A 16,160-nucleotide genomic window follows, 5' to 3' on the forward strand; every position below is an offset into this window, starting at 1 on the left:
TGCAGTGAAACAGGAGCTGCAGGGTGAAAACCCAGCTGGGTGCATCTCCTCCTACGCAGGGAAGGAGAATGTGTGCCTCCATTCCACCCCTTCGTGTTTGCAGGATTCCTCCACACGCGTCTCCTATTTCCCCTCCCTGCTTGGGGGAGGGGGGGAGTTACCAGCCATAATGGGTGGATTCCCCCAGAAAGGGGGGGGGTTCCTCAGCTCAGGACATGTTTGGACAGTGGGCTGGCCTCGGAGCCAGGGGTCAAGGAGGCAGAGCCACAGAACTTTGCAGGTCAAGATCCCCCACCCTGGAAACATCAGTGGGCTTGGGAACCTGAGCCAGGCAGCCGAGCCAAAGAGGCCACTCTGTGTGGAATGAACTTGGCCAAGCACTTGTGGGAGACAAACAGGGCCAGGTGCTGGTCGGGGTGAGGAAGGGGCCTTGTCCATCAGAGAGCACCAGCTGGACATCTCCCCCCCCCTTGTACTCTCAAACCGTCCAGATTGGTAACAACAGCTTAAACTGACCGTGCCTTGATTTATAAATTGGGAGGGGGCTCAGTTTTGGATTTTCTACAGTGGCATTATTCCATTTTTAGATGAAAGTTTAGAGAAAGAAGGGGGCCCACATTGAAGGGAAGAGGAGGGCACTTCCATTCTGCAGCTCAGGTTGCCACCCTTGCCCCCAGATGGACACACACACACACACACACACACACACACACCGTCAATTCAGTATTGAGCATTTCCCCCCCAGCCCGTTGAATTTCTCAGAGACCTGATCGGCTTTCCCAGAATTCTTGCATTAAGCTGCTGCCCCAACGGCTGCCAGACCTCCTTCGCAAAAGGGCGCTTGAGTCTCTCGTAGGTGTGGAGTGACCCCTTGTGGCTTTTCCTTTTCCTTCAGGAAGAGGCGGCCATCGATGAAGGCCGGCCAGAGTCCCCCGGAGGGACTGACGCTCCGGCCCCGGACTCGCCAAGGCGGCGGGCACAGTTGGCTGCTCGGCTCCGGGTGAAGGCTCACGGGCTCTTGATGGCGGTTGGAAAGATCTTGGCTGTTGTGTTAATTGCACTGGCAGGTAGGTGTGGAGGATTCTGTGGAAAGGGGACGACCCAGTTGTGCATTTCAGAAGAAGCTCCTACTCTGAGTAGCTGCACCTAGTTGGAACCTTTTAGGCTTAAGTGTTAAGCTAGAAGTGGAGAGGACGTTCTGTCCAATGCAACACGCAGGAAAATATTGGCCAGCCACATTGAAGAACCCAACCTGGGTCTCTTGCTTTGTTAATTAGAAGCTTCTCTTTTACATCTTTTTAATTAGCCCCAGCAACAAAGACAGAACTCATTGCTAGCCCTACCTATCCCAGTTGAATAGGAAGCAGCCCTCCAGAACACACATACAGGAAATTTCCAATGACCTAGGGCAGGGGTAGGCAGCCCCGGCTCTTTTATGACTCATGGACTTCAACTCCCAGAATTCCTGAGTCAGCTGACTCAGTTGAAGTCCATGAGTCATAAAAGAGCCGAGGTTGCCTACCCCTGCCCTAGGGAAAGGAGCCAAGAGAGGAAGCTGCTATCGGAAAGGGAAGAGGCTGCTTCTGGGGTGCTGGGGGAGAAGCATCTCCTTGATGGCCAGGGATCTCTAATCCATCTGACTAGGAATGCTAGGCTGTTACCCAGCCCACCTGGAAGGTCCCAGCTGGGGCCACAGAAATGTGCTATGGCTTCATGGGTGTTCAGATCTTGGTGACAAAAGTTCGTCAGGACTCTGCAGGAGCAAAGAAAGCCGTGCTTTGTTTCTGGCACATCTGGAATGTGAAACTGAATCACTTTTCCGGCAGCGCTGATGTGGCTTCTTAAGGGTTTCCCAGACTTCTCACATTATCATGAAGGGTTTAATCTTCTGAGGATTAGCTCTGGATTCGTGCCTTGAAATTCCTCTTGAGAATGGAAGGTTTGTAGAAGACAAGCAGGCCTGAAGTGCCCGTGCCAGCTGGTCAGAGCTGGTGGCGCTTTGGAGCTCTCGGCCACCCCAAAACCTTAGAGAACTACCCTGGCAGTGGGATCGATGTTTCTTGCCTTAAAAGGCTCCAGTCCTCATGCTCTCTTCATGAGGTCCATTATGCCAAGCAGCCTCTAAATCTCAGTCAGCCTGCTGCTTCTCTCTCTTCCAGGGATCACCTTGCCCTCGGCCTTCTCCAGCGTCTACTACCTGCTGTTTGTGGGCCTCATGACCTGGTGGGCCTGCCACTTCTCCATCAGCCACCTGGCCTTCAACGCTTTGTGCATCATGGTGGATGTCTTTGCTGGGGCCCACCTCATTTGCCTGTATGGCTACCAGACCCCCTTCATGCAGAAAATCCTTCCACCCACTGGCCTCTGGGCACGGTAAGTGGGGTGTCCTTTTCACTGCTCTGGAAGGATGCAGCATTTGGTGGCCTGACCCTGGAGGCAGATGCACCATCCCCAGAATTTAGTTCCTGGAAGATTTCTCTGCTGGTGGGGTGGCACTGTGGAGCAGCAAGAGTCAGCCTGCATATCCACCTTCTTAATCTTTCAAACTTCCCTCTTAAAATGGGGGTGAGGAGAGGGACTCTCCTCTTTATTGGTGTAGATGTTGATCTTCTGGATCTGCCGGGTGGCAAGTGGGGGATCTGAAGCGGTTCAGTCTTTCCCCAAAGAGGAGAAGGTCCTCCCATGGCCACGTGCCAGGCAAAAGCTGGATTGGGATGGCCATCAGTTGTGAAGTTCCCTCCTGATCTGGTCCCACCTTTGACAGAAGAAGAGCAGCTGAGGTGGTCTGGGGAAAAAACAGCCTCCCCCCCAGTTTTATTTCTCCCCCCAAGTCCCCTGAGTGGCCAAGATAGCCTCCTTCCCTGATTTTGGGGGTTTGGCAGGGTCCCACTGTTGATGCATCAGGGCCCTGCGGGCAGCCTGGCTCCAGGCACCTCCTAGTTGAATAGACAAGAGGCACCTTTCCCTTTGAAGAACAGCTCAGGATCCAATCTGCTGTGGACCTCCTGAACAGCTGCAGGTGTTTGCTACCCGTTGGGTTTCTCATGGGAGGGTCTCAGAGTGGGAGGGGGCTTCCCTTCTTCTCCGCTGCAGCCTTAATGGGAGCGTCTGAGGTTCTCACAGCCTACTGGATAGAGACAGCTAGGAAGTTCGGCATGCCAGAACCGTCTTGAACACAGAGGAGCGCATGGCTTGAAAAGGATAACATGCTAATACGAGGCTCTGAACATTTACTTTCTTTGCATCCTGAAGACCCCGAGGTTTGGGTCCAGGGTGCCCCCCCAGGACTAAAGAGTAGTTGGAGAGCGACCAGAAGACCTTCAGTCATTGTATCTGCAGTCGGTCTGAATGCTGCTTTTCTCAATCTCTCCTGTAGGCTGTTTGGGCTGAAGGCCATTATCCTCCCCGGAGGCTGCACCCAGCCCAACAAGCTGCTGCTGGACCTCAACCACCCCTGGCCCGTCTACGCCAATCCAGGCATCCTCCTGCTGCTCTGTTACGTTTTGGCTACCTTGGTGAAGCTCCGAAGGCTGCGCTCCTCTAAACAGGTGAGCCCTGAGTTTCTCAGTGGGATGTTCGTCACCTCAGTGATCTGGTTACAGGAGGAGCATCAGTCGCCTGACCTTCCCTTTTAAACCCTTGAAAAACAGAGGGATTCCGAGTCTTCCACCTCAGAGCTTCTGGAGCTGGAAAGCCGGTCAAAGGACAAAGACCACCTGCCCGAAGATGCCAAGGTGAGGGGGTGGGCGGGTTTTGCTCCGGGGGCCAAGTCCCCTTAGTTGGACAAGAGGCAGGGCAGGGAGCAGGGAGGGCAGGGAGGATCCCCTTCAGCACCAGCAAGGAATCGGCTGGCACGAGGAGCAGGCTGGGTCCCTGGAAGCAGCAGAACATGGTGGGGAGGACCGTGCCATCTTAGACCGAAGGTCCAGATCGTGGCATAGCATCGTTCAAAGGGGAATCCACCCAGAGGGGAGTGAACAGGGCTTGAACGTGGCTCCTTCCGGATGCGTCTCTGATGCTTCCAGGCCTTTTGGGATGTAGGTGAGTTCGGGCTGCTGTGGGTTTTCTCTGAGACCTGCTAATTCACTTTGCAATCTTTGCAGCCGATGCTGGTCCAGGATCCTGAGGCTTCTGGGGCCGAGGACCTCACCGTGCATGAAGCTGAGGGAGCCAGTCACGCAGGTGAAGCTTTGTATTGCTGTGACAAGGAGGCTGCAGCAAGACTCCCCTGCAGCTGCTCTCCCCACCGCCCTTAAATTGGGACATTTAAGGGGGGGGGGGTCTGGACCATGCTCTAAGGGAATCCCTCCTCTGCAGCCCTCCGGAAACAGAAGCCTCCCCAGGAGAAGCTGCAGCTCCTTCATTCCTTGGGCCACGTCGTCATGAAGCAGAGCTACGTTTGCGCCCTCATCGCCATGATGGTGAGCGGGTGGGGAGGGCTCTTAAAATGCAGCTAAGGAAAAGCCCTGGCAGCAAATATTTAATCTTTTTGAAGGCGGGGGCACTCCATCCCCGGTCCCGTTGCTCTGAGGTTGGCCAGCGCTGGCCACTCACAAAACAGGCCATTCTGGCCTAGTATCACAGCTGGGTTCCTTGTGAGGTCCAGAACCAGATCTAAAGTGAACTGTGACCATCCTTTTCCTGTAGGATAATTTAACACGATACGATAACATAATGAGTTGTAGCAACCATCCTAGACTCTCTTAGACTCATTGAGAAGCACGTCATTCAATCTGAAAAGCAGGAGACCTTAGACAATCTGAAATGGTCTCGGGCCGTGGTGGCGAACGTATGGCACGCGTGCCACAGGTGGCACGTAGAGCCCTCCCTGTTGGCACGCACGGCATCTCCCCAATCCTAGGCCTTCAGCTGGGTTTTATAAAACCTTTTCGCTTTAGGCCTCTGCCACTGTGTGCAAAAAAAAAAAAAAGATGGCAATGTCCATTTTGTTCTATGAGTTCATGGTGACCTAACCCTAAGTGGCATTTTCCTCCAATGGGATTTTCCCATGTAGTTTACCAGGAAACGTAGATAGGGCAGGCTAGAAAAGTCAGTGCCCCCCCTAACCATACCCAAGCACTCCCGAGTTTGTTGGCAAAGTCCATTTTCCTGTATGAGTCCATGGTGACCTAACCCTGACCCTACGTGGAATTTTCCTCCATTGGGCCACGCCCACTTGGCACCCGACGATACATTAGTGGGTTTTAGGTCGCAGTTGGGCACTCGGTCTTTGAAAGGTTTGCCATGATTGGTCTAGGGTCTCCTGCTCAAGCAGGGGGTCAGACTAGAAGACCTCCAAGGTTCCTTCCAGCTCTATTCTGATTGATTGATTGATTGATTCCTTTAGAATTGTACGGGATTACTGAAATAATGTACAAATAATCTGTAGAAATCTATAATTATTTTCTATGTTTCCTTTTTGTATTTTATCTTCCCTCTTTTATAGTTTTTCTCTTTTTTTTCAAATCCTTTAATCTTGTGTTTTTGATCACCCATAAAGTTGTGTATATAAAAAGAGAAGCACCTCCCAGCCTGCTCACTCTGGGGTTGACTGTCCTTTCCAGGTGTGGAGCATCACCTACCACAGCTGGCTGACCTTTGTGCTGCTGCTCTGGGCCTGCCTCATCTGGATCGTGCGTAGCAGGCACCACTTCGCCATGCTCTGCTCGCCCTTCATCCTCCTCTACGGTATTGTTCTCTGCAGCCTGCAGTACGTGTGGGGGATGGATCTGGAGCCCGAGCTGCCCACCAAGATCGGCTTCATGCCCCTGGAGCAGCTGGGGCTGGTGCAGCCTCCGTACCCCTGCCTGGACCTGGGGGCTAAGGTAGGGTCAAGCCCGGAGACCACTTTGACCTATGTTGATAGCTGCGTTGGTTTAGATTCTTCTCTTGCTGTCATATTGGTCTTCCTTCCTGCTCTCTTTCTCAGCTGACGCTTTGCTGGGCGGTGGGGCTCCGAAGGAGGTCCGTCAGCCGTCCAGGGCCTCTTGCACAGCTCAGCACGGAACTGGGATGTTCATCCTGTTTCTCAACCTCGGCAGCTTTTAAGCCGTTAACTTTTGTCGGCTGCTGGAATTCCCCAGCCAGCGTGCTTTAAGATACGGGGACCCCAATGCTCAGAATTCCCCAGCCTGCTGGTGTGCACGACTGAAAATGACACCCAGTTTCATGACAAAGTGCAAGAATGGAGGACGCTGCCTTTCCGTATATGCACTTCTTTCTTTTTTAAACTAATTTTTATTGGGGAAAAATTTTTACAGAGTAAAGGCAGTACAATTAAAAAAAAGAAAAAGTATGAAAAGTAAATACATTTTAATATTGTGTTATTTTTCAATCCAGGCTGGCAAATAATTTTGATTTCAGGCGCCTTTAAGAGGGACGTGTGTGGGGTGGGGAGTCTCCCGCTTTGAGGAACACGTCCGGAGGGAAGATGCAGCTCTTTCAAGTCTGCCGTTTAAGTTTCAGCTCACAGACCATCCTTGCCTACCTGAGACCAGGCCCGCTTCTCTTCGTCCAGGGCTTGACTGAGATGCTCTGACCTGCGTTTCTGCATGCCTTCTTCCCCACAGCTCCTTTATACCTTGACCGTTTGGCTTCTGGTGCGACAATTTGTGAAGGAGAAGCTGCTGAAAAAGAAGCCCCTTTCGGCCCCCCTGATGGAAGTGACGGTTATCGAGGCAGGTGAGTACGGAGGCTCTGAAAACGTGGGGTGACAAGCAGATCCAGTAAATAATAACATGTATTTTAATTTTTAAAAATCTGACTTTAGTGGGACTTAAAGGCCATTATACCTGCTAAATGATTATCCAGCTCCATTTTTGCATTTGTGGGAGGTTTATTGGTGACCTCTTGGCAACCCAACAGTTGGACTTGCAAAGAATTCTGTCCAGATAATCTGCAAACCTTGTCTTAACTTGCACTGGAGAGCGTTTGTTTGCTCACCCAACATTTCTGGAATAAGCTGCGATGGGCTGGGTTCCCAAAACCCAGTGCATCACTTTCTAGATGGGCCTGATGTGTCAACTGGGCTGCAGCAGTTTTAATTTGAATGAGGGTTGAGTTCTGCCCTGGGGTCCAGGTCATTCTGAGCCCCACTGTTCCGCTCCCCTCTTCTTTGCAGAGCCAGACCCCAAGCATGATGTCCTGAAAGTCCTGGGCAGCTACGTGAAGGACTTCTACGCCAAATTCTGGATCTTAGTCTGTGCTGGCATGTTCATTGTGGTCAGCTTTGCTGGACGGCTGGTGGTCTACAAAATTGTCTACATGTTCCTCTTCCTCCTGTTCCTCACCCTCTTCCAGGTGATTAGTGGACCTTAGAGCAGAGAGATGTCAGTATTTTTAGGGATTAAAGGACTGAAAAAGACAAGGGTGCAAAGAAGGGGAAGAGAGCAGGGGAAACCATCCCCCTTTTGCCGCGTCCTGATGACCCACAGATTTCTTGCTAGAGTTCCCAGTCATTGTGGCTTTCAAGCCAGACTGGTCCATCTACCCATCAGATGGGGCAGCAATCTCGGTAGCTGTTCTAAGAGACTTCTTGGGGTCTCTTGAACCAATACAACAGAGGGGATGAGTTATACCACAGAGTGAAGATGACTAGGCGCTTTCCTCTGCCATCCTCTGCAACCAACTTCTTCTGCAGGTTTACTACGGTCTCTGGCGGAAACTCCTGAAGGCCTTCTGGTGGTTTGTGGTTGCTTACACCATGCTGGTTCTTATAGCTGTTTACACCTACCAGTTTGAGGACTTCCCCGTGTACTGGAGGAACTTCACCCACTTGACCGATGAACAGTGAGTGGAGCCACAGCTTCGTAGCCCCAAACCCCATGGATCTGTGGATGACGGCTCCTTACCTGGTCTAAGTCTGGGGATAGGTTGGGGTAGATCTCGTGTTGATTTCAAATAGATCCAAATACTCTCCTCTGCCCAGGTGGGCCATGGGACAAAGAGATTTGAGTGGATTGAATGGTTCCGAACTGATTTGTCAGTCAGAAGAGAACTGCACGTAGGTCAGGTCCTGTCTGGGACTCAGAAGGTCCTCCCTTCCTCTTTGTCCAGACTGGGTGACCTTGGCTTGGAGCAGTTCAGCGTCTCTGAGCTCTTCTCCAGCATCTTCATCCCAGGCTTCTTCCTACTGGCCTGTATTCTTCAGCTCCACTACTTCCACCGCCCGTTTATGCGTGTCACCGATCTGGAGTGCGTCATCTCACCCGGGTATGTCCATTGCTTCCGAGTGGGAAAGTCCCGGCTCCCTGAGCCAGCTTTTGATTCATTTGCTGGTTGGAGGAGAAGGAAGCCTCAGCCACCGCCCCAATCCCAGGGAGGCTTCAGCTCTTAAGTCCTCTTGGCGTTCTTCTTGATTTTAGGAAGGGAGAGCTTAGTGGGAGCCAGGAGCTGCTTCAGGCTGAAGGGGGCAAAGCAGAAGACCCCGAGCCAGACGATGACATTGATGCCTCTTCTGAAGGTAAGGGGAGAAAGCTGAAAAAGAAGGTGTCAAGGGAAAGCAAAGGTCCATCTCTGCAAAAGGTACACCACCCAGGAAGAGAATTAAGCTGGTTTTCCTTCTAATGGAGAGTTGTTTCATTCCAAGCATCCTTTCTCTTCCATTGGGGAGGACAAAGCCTTCTAAAGAACCAGACTTGGTGAAGTCTGAATATTCCCAGCTCTGCCTCCTCCTCCTCCTCCTCCTCCTTGCTCTCCCACAGAGGGTGTGCCCAGCAAGTGGGGCCTGGTGCTGGAGCGTCTCTCGGTGTTGGGGAAGAGCTTCTCAGATAGTCTCGGCTGCATCCAGGTCTTTGTCCTTCGCCTGCTGGAGCTGCACATCTTGAAGCTTTTGGCCCTGTACATCATGTGGGTTGCTTTGCAGGAGGTGAGTCCTGGAAGAAGGGCTGGGCCCGGGAGGGGAGCTGCCGAAGGCCAAGGGGAGGGCTTGATTTAGGCAAGGAGCCACCTGGGGATCAAAACATCTGACCTCCAAAGTGCCAGCTCAGGAAGCCACAGAGGTCCGTAAGATACAGGAGATGCAGGCTGCAAAATTTAATGCCTCGGGTATTTTCTGTCCCATGAAATCTCCAAAGTATCTTCACACAAAGCATGTTTTAGTCATTGAGCTGAGAGTAGCAAGGAAAGACGAAGATCTGCTTTGGCCCAGGGAGGTTGCAATTGGCTGTGGGCCAAGGTGTGGGCCATGCAGAGCCCCAAATCACCTTTGAGGCTGCGGGAGTCCTACCTGGATGCATCCTTCAGCACCAGGATTACCTTCTCATCCCTTTTCTGCCCCTTGAGGAGCTTCCTTTTTGAAAAACTAAAGGAAGGTTGCTCAACTCATCAGAACGCTGCCAGCCAGCCCGCCTCCCCTGCACGATCCAGGGTTCCAACTGCTGTTCTTCCTCTCCTCTTCCAGGTGTCGGTGATGAACCTGCTGCTGGTGGTGTTGTGGGCCTTTGCGGTGCCCTACAGCCGCTTCTGCCACATGGCCTCCTGCCTTTCCACCATTTGGGCCTGCATCATCATCGTCTGCAAGATGCTGTACCAGTTGAAGATTGTCAACCCACAAGACTATGCCAACAACTGCAGCTTGGTAAATGTGCCCCAGCCTCAGACCCAGAAATGGGAGGAGAGGGAAGTGCCTTCCAACTTGGGCTGTATGTGTGGGAATCGGAGGCATGGAAGGGGAAAAATAGTGGTCACCAGGGAAATGATGGCTGATGATTAGATTGAGAGTTTATACCCTATCCCAGGGGTAGGCAACCTCGGCTCTTTTATGACTCGTGGACTTCAACACCCAGAATTCCTGAGCCAGCATGGCTCAGTATGGAAACCTCTCCCATTTCTCCTCAGCATGGCTGGCTGGCTCAGGAATTCTGGGAGTTGAAGTCCACAAGTCATAAAAGAGCCAAGGTTGCCTACCCCTGCCCTATCCTAACCTCCCAGGAAGAATAGTGAATTCTGTTGATGGCATAACATCTTCTGGTTATAGTATTACAATATAATTCCTTTTTGTCCTTCTAGCCTCTGCTCAATAACACCAATCTCCAACCAGAGGAGATCAGCAATTCCACCCTCTACCAAGGTCCTGTTGACCCGGCCAATTGGTTTGGCATTCGCAAGGGGTATCCCAACCTGGGCTACATCCAGGTGTGTGGCAGCTGTTCCCCCCTAGCAGGTCCCATCATATCTGAGAGGGAACCCATTTGATACTAAGGCAAGGTGGTTTCTGTTTCCCGTTCTGCTCCTCCTTCTTCCTCTTTAGAACCATCTGCAAGTTCTGGTCCTGCTGGTTTTTGAAGCAGTGGTGTATCGATGCCAGGAATACTATCGCAAGAAACACCAGCTGGTGCCTCCCCTCACCCAGACCATCTTTGAAGATGCGACACGCCAGAACCTAGATCAAGGCTTGCTGAACTGCATCAAGTACCTCATCAACTACTTCTTCTACAAGTTTGGTCTTGAGGTGAGCTGGGCCCTGCTGGCTGGGCCGAAGAGACGATGCTACCCAAGTTATGTACAATGAAGAAGATAAGACACCAGGAGTGTCTGGAGCAAAAATATCAAGGCATATGAAAAAGGGGTGGAGCTTTTGCAGTAATGAATAAGAGAAAGAGGTGTGGCATTTGGCCAAGAGAATAGAAGCTTCTTAATGACAGAGCAGAGATTTCTCGTTCATCTCCCAAGATGTCACCAGACCAAAGATCTCTTCCTTGACTTCGTTCCCTTCTCTTTCCCCAGATTTGCTTTCTAGCGACAGTGAACGTGATTGGCCAGCGCATGGACTTCATGGTGATCTTCCATGGATGCTGGTTGGTTGTCATCCTGACGCGGAGGCGGCGTCAAGCCATTGCCAAGCTCTGGCCCAAGTACTGCCTCTTCCTGGCTCTCTTCTTCATCTTCCAGTATCTTCTCTGTGTTGGGATTCCTCCAGTTCTCTGCATTGGTGAGATTCCAACCTAGGGAACCAGCCAACGGTTGCTGCAGTCTTCCTTTCCAAATAGAACAAGTGTTTGGCATCCTTTCTGCTTCTCCTCCATCCCCATAAGGCATTGATGGAGGTCATTGCAAGTTGCTTCCATAAAATGCTCAGAAAGCCACGTACAACCCAAAGAAAGCAACCAGCCATGGTTGTTATACCAAGTGCCATTCTGATCCTCACATCACAAGGGCATCGCTGAACCAGAAAAAAAGTCATCCCAAACGTTCAGTGGGCAGTTCCCCACTGAGAAAGGCTTGCAATATCTGGGGAATTTTAGGCTAGGAAAGAGCTGACTTAAGGATACTAGAAATATACCAAATTCTGCATAATGGGGAGATGCGGACACAGGAAGAATTTTGTCCTCCTTGAACCGGCAGATCATCCCAAAACATAGGGAGTGAGAGATCCAGGACACACAGGGGAAGCTGCTTTTGGTTAAACCATCAATTAGGCTTTAAATGAGAATTGTACAACTCCCGGGGGGGGGGGGGGTGGAGATCATTGCTGTCTGCTGCTCAAAGCTACACGGTCAGCACACAGCTTGTCTCTTCCCATCCTCCTCCTTCTAAAACAAAAAGCTTTGGAGAACCTGAAATGATGGGGGGAGGGCTGCTGTGGTCCGCAGCCAGGTGCTTTTCCCTAGGTGCCATCTTTGTGCTTTTTACCTGTCTAGATTACCCATGGAGGTGGAGCCCCTCCCTTCCCATTACCTCCGTTCTCATCAAATGGATGTACTTCCCCGACTTCTTCATGAAACCCAATTCAGTCAATCTCATGAGTGAGTACCTAGAACAGCCCTCCTGCTGTGAGAAAATCTGGTGGAAGAGAGCTGTTTCTTCATTTCATTCATTTTCTTTATTTATTAAAGAAATTTATATGGCCTTCCATGAATTAACTCACAGGAATAAAGCCCCAAACACAAAACCCGATACTGCCTCCCCCCTTTTTTTCTGTCCTTATGTGGCAATTAGTGTCAAAACAAGATATGGAAGCAAAGAGACTGTCCCTGTTTGCAAGTGAATTCAGAAAGGGTGTAATATTTTGCTACTTGATTGGGGTAATTAAAATCTTCCTCAGTGATCCACTGAGCCCCAGCCTTAATTCAGGCATGAGCCAAATTCAGCACCAGGGACAGCTCCTGAGAAGCAGGTTGGGGCCATTGTCAATTTTGCCCCTTAGAGCAGAGGCCCCCAACCTTTGGGGCACCAGGGACCGGTTACCTGGAGAGACGTTATTCCACGGACCAGAGGGGGTGTGGTTTTGTGTGCTGCCTGCATCCTGCAGATGAGGCTTTGCTTGTTTGTGTGGACCGGTTTGTGGCATGCCACGGACCGGGGGTTGGGGACCCCTGCCCTAGAGTGACAGTTTGGACACTTTTCCTTCAGGATGTAGTACAGTTCTTAAATACAGTCTGTGATATTCTCTCTCTCTCTCTCTCTCTCTCTCTCTCACACACACACACACACACACACACACACACACACACCCCAAGCTGTGGTATGTAGGTTGTATGAATTGCAGAGAGGAACCCTGATGGGCCACACCCCTTGGGATGGGAGGCTCTTCCCCCTCCCCAAAAGAGGAGGCATTTCTGCATCCCACAGGCCACAACTGCTTTCCTGTGTCTGTTGGTGTGATGGGCATTAAAAAAACCCTCACTTCCCGCAGGTGATTTCCTGTTGCTGCTCTGCGCGTCTCAGCAGTGGAAGGTTTTTGTCAACGAGCAGAGGGAGGAATGGGTGCAATTGGCTGGGGACAACCGGGAGCAACTGGAGCCTCTGCAGGGGCAGCCAAACCCCGTGCCCAATTTTGTCAACTGCAGGTGAGAGCGGAATAGTTCCCCCCCACACTAGTAATAGCCATGTTTTGCCCCTGGGTGACTCTTCCTAGCTAACTTCATGCTAGCTAGGATGATTTATCCTAGTTAAGGATAAGGAGGGGTGTTTGAACCAGCGCTGCATTTATATCCCTTACAGCTGGGTTTTAAATCCACTGAGATCCATCAAAGATCCATGACTTGCTGGATTCTTGATTCGATTCCGCTGGACTCTTCTTATATTCTCAATTTTTTCTTCCCCGCTTGCCAGGTCCTACCTAGACATGGTCAAGGTGTGTGTGTTCCGCTACCTCTTCTGGTTCGTCTTGGTCATTGTCTTCGTCGCTGGGGCCAATCGCATCAGCATCTTTGGCCTGGGCTACCTGATGGCCTGCTTCTACCTGCTGCTCTTCGGCACCACCATGCTGCGCTGGTCCCTGCGCGCCCGCCTGATCCTGTGGGATTGCCTGATTCTCTACAACGTGACGGTGATCATTGCCAAGAATATGCTCTCGGTAAGGCTGAAGTTCCCTGCAAAGCCTTCCGTCCATCAGGCTAAGGGATGTTCAGAACGGTGGACCCAGTTTTTTGTGTGTGCAAAATGTGAGTCTTTGGTCTGAATGCAGACAGCCGCTTTTGGGTGGGGTGTGACTCCCTTTCCGTTTCCGCCAGCTTCTCTCCTGCGTCTTCGTCCAGCAAATGCAGAACAACTTCTGTTGGGTCATTCAGCTCTTCAGCCTGGCCTGCACCGTCAAGGGCTACTATGACCGTGAGTATCCGCTGTTGCTATCCAAGCGACTAAGAGGGAGAACTTCCTTTCCCCACTTCTGGGGGTAGACCTGGAGTCTGGCTATGGAAAGAGGGGAGCGGGAGGGTTGCGTAGCTGTGCTGTTTCTCCCCTGAGGATTTGTGACGTTGACGGTTGTCACCCAACCGTCCCTGAAGTGTCAGAGTTCCTGTCCGTGTTACTGTTGCTTTGGCCCAGTGATGATTGGGGGACTCCAGAAGTTGCCAGAAGTTGCTTGGGTGGAAAAGACTGGAGAAAGGCCAAAGACACACCTTGCTTTGGGCCTCTTGGATGAGGTTCAACCAACCAGATTTAGCCAAACAAGATTTGGTTTACTTTGGCCCCATATTAAATAGATAACCTTTTTTGGCATGTTTACCCAAGGTTATCATTTAATGTGTTGCATAAACAACACCTGAAACCTGACCTAACGGCTTCTGTTATTTCTAGTCAGTTTGAGTGGACTTGTGCATTCAATCATAAAAAAACAGATTTGTGTGAAAAGATGCATTTTGCACCTGATGACAACCGTGACCTGAGCTTGTACGGAGGCGTCCATTTGAGTGGGACGGGGGAACCTCCTCAGGTGGAGAGCCCAGAGTCCCCGCTGGGGGGGGGCGTCGGGGTGGGCTCCGAGGTGTGGGGAGGGGTTCGGGGTCCCCACCTGCTTTGCTCCACATCTGAGCCCCTCCCTGCCCCCTCCTTTGCCAGCCAAGGATGCGGACAAGAGCCAAGACTGTGCGCTGCCTGTGGAGGAAGCCGGCATCATCTGGGACAGCATCTGCTTCGTCTTCCTGCTTCTCCAGCGCAGGGTCTTCCTCAGCTACTACTTCCTGCATGCCTGGGCCGACCTCAAGGCCTCGGCCCTGCAGGCCTCCAGGTGAGCAGGGGAAGGGCTGGGGTGGAGCAGCGCTTGAGAGGGGCGCTTTGCACATCTGGGATGCAGACTGTGCAGTCCACTTTCCAGCAAAAGGATGTGCATAACAAACAGCGGGTTTGCTTAGCTCAATGACCGCCACAAGAAAGATTGTAAAATTGGGAGTGGTCACCTGTTGACCCACTTAATGACCGTCATGACTCACAACCATAATTGCTAGCTCGATTACGGCCATAAGTCAAGGACTACCTGTATTGTAATCATGCACAGATTCGAGCGAACACGTCTTGGTGTCTGGTCGCTGAGGCTGAAGAGCCGTGGCCTGTTTCTATGTTTGGTTAGGCCATTCTGGGAAATCAGGAACGTGGCTCGGCAGGGCTCTTTCTGACATTCATGGATCCTGGTTTGTGTCTCCTCAGGGGCTTCGCGCTTTTCAAAGCCAGAATGATCAAGCAGATGACCGCCCACCTCCAGGCTGAAAAGAAATCCTTGGTCCAACTTAAGCGGCAGTGAGTGTTCTGGGGAGGAGGGGGAGGAGAGGAAGACGCCCAGCGGGGGGGGGAGAGGAGGGGGGGGCAGATGTTTATCCTGGCTTTCAGGACTGGGGTCCCGAGACACCCTTCCCTGGAGCAAGGAGTAGTTTTCATTTTTGTTGATTTGACCCAAACGCCAGACTGAGGTGGAGCTCAGCCATCAGCTCCTGTATCACAACCATTTCTGGCTCTCCTGGGAGAGATCTTGTGACTCAAGTGGGGAATCTGCCAGGGGGAATCAAGGATCTCTGCAGGATCTGCAGATGAGAATCAGGGCTGTGGAGGGTCAAAGCCCCTGAGATTGCTTGGAGGTGAAGCTTCTGCCCTGGTGGACGGAGTTCCAGGGCCCAAGCTGGGGTCTTCAGGCAGGGCTGAGGAAATGCCCGGAGGAGGCTGCCAGTCCAGCCTTGGCAGGGTGGGGCAGGGAGACACGTGGTCACTGGGGAGGGAGGGCCTTGCAGGGTCAAGCCGCCCACTTTGACTCCTGGGGCCCAGAGAAATTACTTGAGGTGAGGAAACCCTGCAGGCAAAAGAGGATCCAAGGTGGATGTTGGCATGGGGAGATGAAGCCTCTGTGCCACTGCCTAGTTCCTGCCCTCTGCCCACAGGATGCAACGGATTCGAGCCAAGCAGGAGAAGTACCACCAGGGACAGCTGCCCAGAGACCCAGAAGAGGCCACGGAGGCAGACACGCCAGGTGTGAAGGGAGCGTCAGGGCCAGGCTGGGGAGCATTTCTGGAAAGCCTCTGGGAAGCCCACCGCTTGGCCACGCCCAAGGGCAGCAGATCTCCAAGTGGCCTGTTCCACAGTATGGTTTCACTGGATGCCCACGTCACATCAATGCCACACCGTTGTTCTGGCAGCGGACCCTACGAAAGCCGCCATTCTGCTCACAGGATACGCCGGAAAGTGTGACCGGATGCCGTTTGGAGCCATGGAAGGCAGGGGGGGGAGGATGTGGGTCTTCCTTTATCCTTGCCAGTCCCACCCGCCTTCCTCCTAGGATTTGGGCGCTCCCTGCCTGCCACCCCCACGTAGCCTTTGATTACACCCTGCTTGGTCTCCGTGAAGAGTGGTGGGTGCTGTCTTCTTTCACCCACTCCCAGCCGCATGAAGCAGGCATGGCTCTTGCCCCTGAGAGATTATGGGTTGCCTGGGAGGGAGACCCAGGCGGTGGCCCC

The 16,160-nt window shown here is 52.1% G+C and overlaps 1 protein-coding gene across 2 annotated transcripts in view; it reads left to right on the forward strand.

Moving 5' to 3' along the window:
• The window catches only part of PIEZO1 (piezo type mechanosensitive ion channel component 1 (Er blood group)), a 52,930-nt gene that overhangs the window by 22,076 nt on the left and 14,694 nt on the right, over positions 1-16,160 (forward strand). For both annotated transcript variants that reach the window (XM_081335851.1, XM_081335852.1), the window contains exons 6-29: positions 896-1,067; positions 2,160-2,373; positions 3,377-3,548; positions 3,651-3,734; positions 4,104-4,182; positions 4,318-4,421; positions 5,565-5,825; positions 6,570-6,681; positions 7,121-7,299; positions 7,640-7,788; positions 8,056-8,211; positions 8,364-8,461; positions 8,703-8,866; positions 9,401-9,577; positions 10,009-10,134; positions 10,250-10,450; positions 10,726-10,930; positions 11,640-11,744; positions 12,635-12,788; positions 13,054-13,297; positions 13,455-13,551; positions 14,281-14,449; positions 14,866-14,955; positions 15,588-15,676. In XM_081335851.1, coding sequence (XP_081191977.1) covers positions 896-1,067; positions 2,160-2,373; positions 3,377-3,548; positions 3,651-3,734; positions 4,104-4,182; positions 4,318-4,421; positions 5,565-5,825; positions 6,570-6,681; positions 7,121-7,299; positions 7,640-7,788; positions 8,056-8,211; positions 8,364-8,461; positions 8,703-8,866; positions 9,401-9,577; positions 10,009-10,134; positions 10,250-10,450; positions 10,726-10,930; positions 11,640-11,744; positions 12,635-12,788; positions 13,054-13,297; positions 13,455-13,551; positions 14,281-14,449; positions 14,866-14,955; positions 15,588-15,676 — 3,601 coding nt within the window. The remainder of the gene's footprint in view (positions 1-895; positions 1,068-2,159; positions 2,374-3,376; positions 3,549-3,650; positions 3,735-4,103; positions 4,183-4,317; positions 4,422-5,564; positions 5,826-6,569; positions 6,682-7,120; positions 7,300-7,639; positions 7,789-8,055; positions 8,212-8,363; positions 8,462-8,702; positions 8,867-9,400; positions 9,578-10,008; positions 10,135-10,249; positions 10,451-10,725; positions 10,931-11,639; positions 11,745-12,634; positions 12,789-13,053; positions 13,298-13,454; positions 13,552-14,280; positions 14,450-14,865; positions 14,956-15,587; positions 15,677-16,160) is intronic.

This window comes from Vipera berus (assembly GCF_964194415.1).
Source record: "Vipera berus genome assembly, chromosome: 10".
NCBI lineage: Eukaryota > Metazoa > Chordata > Lepidosauria > Squamata > Viperidae > Vipera > Vipera berus.